Consider the following 6,249-nt stretch of genomic DNA (forward strand, 5'->3'; position numbering starts at 1 on the left):
AGCACAACATGCCTTTCTGGAGAATATCTAGTCACTCGGACCTCCTGGCTCTACACCAAGCACTGGAATTAGAGTATTTGTAACTGCTGTCACATAGTTGACAAATACTTTTTATATTTCAAAGTACACTGATATTGTTTATGTGTGATCCAGTACCTCTGGCTTTTACACATATGTATGGTCTTAAGAAGGAAAAGCAATATTTGGAATGAAAATTCCATTGTGAAGAATTGAGATCACGGATTGGTGGAGTTACAAGTTTTAATTCTACACAAGGATGTTCTACATGGTCTTATACACACAACATTTTTGACGATTAAAGAACTATAAAAGAAGGTTGCTGGTACACACCAATGAGCCCTAGCCAGAGTGAACAGCTTTTGCAATGGACTCAGACTGGGAAAGCAATGACACGCGTTTTCTGATCGACAAGGGTGGTATTCAACAACATTCCTCACTATGAGATATATTCTCAGCACTGAGGTTTGAATCAAACTTTAGTCTACCTAACCCAAAAAATCTGAATTGGAATGTACTCAAACTGTGCATTGACAATCCTGTCTAGATCTGTAATATGTGTAAATTATTGATGAAAATAATTTACTGTGACTTTATTAGCAGCTGACTTTGGAAGTGGATGCAATTTCTTTCGTTTTGGAGGTGTGTGGGATGGGGGTATATAATAATTATTATTGTCTCTTTTATAAGTTTGGCAAACAGAATGTGCATAATGATGTGTTGTGCCTTAAAAGACAAGATCTTGTTTGTGTGTTACAATGTAACATTGGTTTAAAATAATGTAGATAAAAGAAATAAACCTTTGTGATAATTTTTGAGATGACCAAATTTCAAATTCAAATAATCAAAAGACAAGGGTGTGTATCAAAAGCACTTAAAAGTTTGTTGCAGTAAGGGGTGGGGGAAGTATAATAATTGACAGCTGGTGCTTTTATTTAGTTTCTTAATAATTCCACAGATTGCAGGAGGCAAGTAACTTAAGAGAATGTCAAGAGGCTGAAGTGATATTGGGCACTGTGGGATTAATAATTAAAATGGCTGATTACTTGAGAACCATTTCTCCATTTTCATCTTTAAAGGAAGAAAACAAGTACTTGCACTGCAAGGAGCTTGATTTGATAAAGTACATATAAGGAGCCGCAAATTATTTCCCATTTACCAAGTCTCAAATTGTTAGCCAGTAGGTTACATGAAAACATGGTTGATTCCTTCAAAAAATATACAATGTGCCCTCTCCTTCCTTGTGTGCTGTTCTGGGGGATTCTCCCAACCCACCCAAGCCAATTTGGGAAGTGTGTACAGGGGAAGAAGAGTGAGGAACTCTCTTTGAGCAAGTGGAAATCCTTGTGTGGGCTTCTGGTAGTGGGATCAGTTATCTGGTCCTTGGTAGCCACCATTTTGTTGGAGTACAGTTCAAATTGCCTCCCCATTGGCCATGCTGGCTGAGGCTAATAAGACTTATAGTGCAGCAACATTGGGCGGACGGGACACTATGTTCACTAGTCCAACTTTAGGTTGTTCACAGTATGTTGTAGCCAACAGTACAGGAATTTCCATCAGCATGTTTATTAAAACATTTTCTAACTAATTTTAAGCTTGGAGAAAAAGTTCAGCATAGCACTCAATGGAACTCTTTCCTTTCTCCCCTCTGTGGTCAGCCCTTTACCACACATATCACGCATGCTAGCCATTACTTTCAACAGTAGACCAGTGTGTGTGTCCTGTATTCTTACCATCTCCATGGCTCCAGCTTGCAAGTTACTCTGTGCATGTGTAGCCACTGTGTGTGTGTGCATGCCATTGCTCACAATGGCGGGACAGGATGTGCTTTCCATATACCTATCCAGCCATTATATGCTCTTGCTTTCTAGCTCCCTGCCTACCAGTTACACCTTTTGTTGACATGTGGCTTGTGGAATGGATGCTTGGGAAGGAGAGAGGTAATACTGGGGCAGCTATAGATCAGCCCCTTATTAATGCCTGCTGCACTATGGTATGCATGCATGGCAAAGGGCCAGCTGGATACAGACAGTGCTCCATGGAACTGTTTTCAGATGCCCTCCTACAGACACAACTGCATTTGTGTAGGGTGAATAATGTACTTAATTTTCTTTTTTTTATATTGAAATTCTAATTATTGGAGTAAATTTATGTCATTTTATTTCTGAAAAGGTTTATCTTTAATAACAGCACTGGTGTAGAATAATTCAGTGTGATAATTCGGTTTCTGGTTTTCTTTCTAGTAATGTTCCAGGAAAGAGAATTATATATACTTGTCCCTACACTCTTGTTCTCTACTTTGCAGTCCCAGTGTTTTAATTAATCTCAAATAACAAGTTCTCCAGTATCGACTTTTGGTGCAAAAGATCCTTAAAATAGTGTATGATGAGCCATATGCCATCCCACTATGCAGTGGGTACATATATACTGTTATTTGGGAGGATCAAGTTTTGTAGCTTCAAAGATAAAAAGGCACATATGCAGTTATGTCATAAAAATAATCAGTTCAGATCATCGTGTGAAATGTAACCCATTCCTGTTTTCCCATTTGTAAGGTTCTTTAGTAAACGCACAACCTTTACAATAACTGATGTGCACAGAAATCAGTATTTTAGCTCCCTAGGGCACAGAAAAAGAGGGCAGAGGAACAGGCGTTAAGTTAAGTGAATCAGATTATAATGTGAATGTAAAACCTGTACTACCTGCAATTGACATATGCAGCACAATCCCACACATGGTTACGCAGGAGTACATCCAACTGTGTTGAGTGCGGCTTATTTCCAGGAAAGTGTGCACAGAATTGCAGATTCAGATTCTCTGCTATGCTGTGTCCTGCATTAACAATATTCGTAACCAGCCGGAGAGAGGGTCAGTGTTGCGACTTCATAGGCTAATGTGTAAAAGTGTTTTTCACTGATGCAACAATAGCCAGGAAGGATGGGATATATAGTCAAAAATATCTGGAGGGCTCCATATGGGCTGACCCTGCGATAATCTGTGCTGGATTTTGCCCTTGTGGACATACCAAAAAGGAATACTTACATCATCATGTCAGATAATGAAGTTCCTTGCTCTGCATTGATGCATTCCGATGCATAAATCTGAGTGAGATATCTCTTTGGTTCAACTACTTACAGGCTATTGATTCAAGGTTTTTTGTTTAAAGGAAAGGTATTTGGCATATATACTTTTTTAAAAAGGCAGCCATGTTGGTCCATAAGGGAAAACTCCAAAATCTGCAGCTTGAATGTGTTTTTTAGGACCAACCAAAATGTCACTAAACAGGAGAATTTTGAGTTCCCCCGAACTTGTCATCAAGCTAGACTAGTGTTATAAATGTAGATTTCTTGCAGAGATTTTTTTCTTCAACCATTTTTTAAAGAGATATATTCCAATGACACACAGAGAATGAAAACCAGCTTATGTTGACAAAAATATAGAATACCATTAATGCATATTTTATTCTTCAGAAATAGTGTGTAGTTGACAGTATGATGTGGTCACAACAGATACACAGTTCTGATGTGGTCTGTATTCATTGAGCTTCCCCCCCCCCCAATATTTCCATTAATATTCTGATTCACAAAAACTCATATAAATGATGTTGATACTGGAGGGAGAGGGGGCTAGGTTTGCAATTGCAAGCCCTTCTACACCAGCCTCTGTGTCTAGAGAGAAGTGAGGTCTGTAGGCCTCCACTGCAGTAACAGCCCAAGTTTTGGGTAACCTGCCTCCAGTGTTGTCCCAAAATGGTCATTTTGTGGTGGGGCACACAGAAATTCAAAGTTCTTCAGATTCCCTGAGGGGTCTGATCCTCAGCTATACCAGCCTTGAAACTGTCACAATAAAAACTGTTGAAAAACACCCTCTTCCTGTTCTCTGACCTAGCTGGCAGTAGTCAACAAGAGAAAATCTTAATAACAATTACCGTATTTTTTTGCTCTATAAGACTCACTTTTTCCCTCCTAAAAAGTAAGGGGAAGTCTTATGGATGCACAGCTATCACAGAAGCCAGAACAGCAAAAGGGATTGCTGCTTTCACTGCACAGCGATCCCTCTTGCTGTTCTGGCTTCTGAGATTCAGAATATTTTTTTTCTTGTTTTCCTCCTCCAAAAACTAGGTGCGTCTTGTGGTCTGGTGTGTCTTATAGAGCAAAAAATAAGGTATTTTAAAAGAGAGAAAGAATGAACGAACACTCTTCAAAATGCAAAAGGGGGGGGGGAGCAGAGGGCTTCAGCACTGACTCTTCCTCAGCCCTGGCAGAATACCCAGGAATCAAAATTGCCAAAATTCTGGATACAGAAACAAACTGTGTCAAATACTGAGCTGCTGTGTGATAAAACTCTGCATGGAAAAAAATGGAATGTTGCCACTGAATTTTGCCTTAGGTGAAATTTGAAGCAATTTTGAATGTCCTCATTTAGGTAAAACATCTGTAGGAATTTTGATAAAAGGGGAAAGAACTGCAGTAAGATCAGTGAACTTTCTCAGAGGAGAATGGAGGGAGCTTCACACATCTCTAGGGAAGCTAGAATTTAAGGCATGCCAGAATATTCCAACCAAAGCATGGTTTTGTGCAAATTGAAATTTGGTCATTTGGATCGTGAGTTGTATTTTATATCATTATATATATGCAATCAAAAAACTTGTCCTCTTAACTCTTACCCTACCACAGAGAACACAAATATCCCATGTTTTAAAAGGTTGTGCAATTAAAACAGTGTGCCTTTGCAGTTGCTGTACCAATATAAATGGAAACAGCACATAAATATTAAGCACTTTGAATATTGTGCTTAAGATACAGAAATAGAGCACAATTTGAATGCATGTAAATACAAAGAAATAAGGGAAAGGTGGACTCAATTCAGTAAACCACTAAACTGAAAAGTTAAAAAAAGCAATATATGCAGATTGTGCACAAAAATATAGAGCACAATTTATCCCCACAGTGCTCAATAGAGCCTCCCTCCCTCCCACAGGCCCTTGGCTAAAAAATACACATAGTGTAGTATATCAGTCATTACCTGTTTTGGGAGGCCCAGATGTAGCCCATAACTGATAAGAACCACACACACAAGCTACCCATGCTCTGCTGTTGTGTTGGAGGAATTGTTTTTACTGTACTGCTGGATTTAACTGGGTTTCTTTAAATCTCAAGTAGGAGCAACAACTTGAGCATGCTGTAAAGAAGTAAGCAGTATGTCTGCAGTATGTCTGTGTGTTTAAACTCCAAACTTTGAACTAAATGCTCCTGAAATAATAGATCAGAACTTAATCTAAATCTTTCCACATGTTGAGGGTGTATAAGCTATGCCCACTGCAGTTTTAGATGTGATTTTCATTTCAGATTTATTGGGGTAGGGTGGGGTGTTTTGGAGCCATGTCTAGATGCTTGAATAAATGTGATATTTAGTGTCTTTAGAAGGGAACTTAACTGACATGAGCCAATATTGCATTTGAACTCCCAGCAATTGCAGCCTTGTGGAACTGTTGAAGCCAAGGGTCTATGTAATGTAAGTTGTGATTTATTTGGGGATAACATTATTTAAGAAAATGTAAATTAATATTGAAAGCTTGTAAAAAATGTGTATATCTTTACTATTTCTCAATAAATACATGTGGAAATGTTGTCATTTTCTGCACCATCCCCATGCTACACTATCTTTCATTTTCTGATGGAAATTGTGCTTTTCCTACAGTTGATATTTGCCCAGATCCACAGGAGGACAATTTTATTTTTTTTTAGGCGGGGGGGTTTAAAGATTAAAATCCCAGTCAGGTGAAATCAGGAGGACTGAATCCAGCTCCTGCTCACACTCCCAAATTACTGGTTGCAGGAACTTTAATCTTTTTGGAAAGGCTTGCATTCATGGCGAGTCTCAGGTGTGGGAACATTAAATTTTATATCCTGTGGTGTTCATGGCAGCACATATATAGCCTCTTCTACCATCACCATTTTATCCTCACAACTGAAGAGTGAGACTGGTCACCCAGTGAAGTTCATGGCTGAGTGAAAATTTGAACCTGGGTCTTCCCAGACTTAGTCCAATACTTCTTCCACTGTACCATGCTGAGTTAGAAAGGAGTGCTTGCTTTTTGAGCATGGTACCACCTGAGAGTGGTACCATTGCTACCACTGTCCTAGGGGTGCAGGAACCTTTAGTCCTAGTCCTCAGCAGGAAAAAATGTGCCACCTGGAACCTTGATCACCTGCTTTCCCCTTTCCTTGC

The 6,249-nt window shown here is 39.2% G+C and overlaps 1 protein-coding gene across 40 annotated transcripts in view; it reads left to right on the forward strand.

The window, feature by feature from the left end:
- Positions 1–5,666, forward strand: part of EYA4 (EYA transcriptional coactivator and phosphatase 4) — a 110,834-nt gene extending 105,168 nt beyond the window's left edge. For 30 of the 40 annotated variants that reach the window (XR_014524845.1, XR_014524846.1, XR_014524851.1 and 27 more), the window contains 2 exons: positions 3–3,947; positions 4,183–5,666. Coding sequence is in view for 10 of the 40 variants with exons in the window: in XM_083498135.1 (XP_083354261.1) it covers positions 3–83 (81 nt within the window). In the remaining 30 variants the exon portion in view is untranslated. Of the gene's footprint in view, positions 1–2 lie in introns of all 40 variants that reach the window. The other 10 variants (XM_083498135.1, XM_083498131.1, XM_083498137.1 and 7 more) reach the window with 1 other exon arrangement.
- The last annotated feature ends 583 nt before the right edge of the window (positions 5,667–6,249 follow it).

Source organism: Podarcis liolepis, assembly GCF_965112155.1.
Source record: "Podarcis liolepis genome assembly, chromosome: 3".
Taxonomy (NCBI): domain Eukaryota; kingdom Metazoa; phylum Chordata; class Lepidosauria; order Squamata; family Lacertidae; genus Podarcis; species Podarcis liolepis.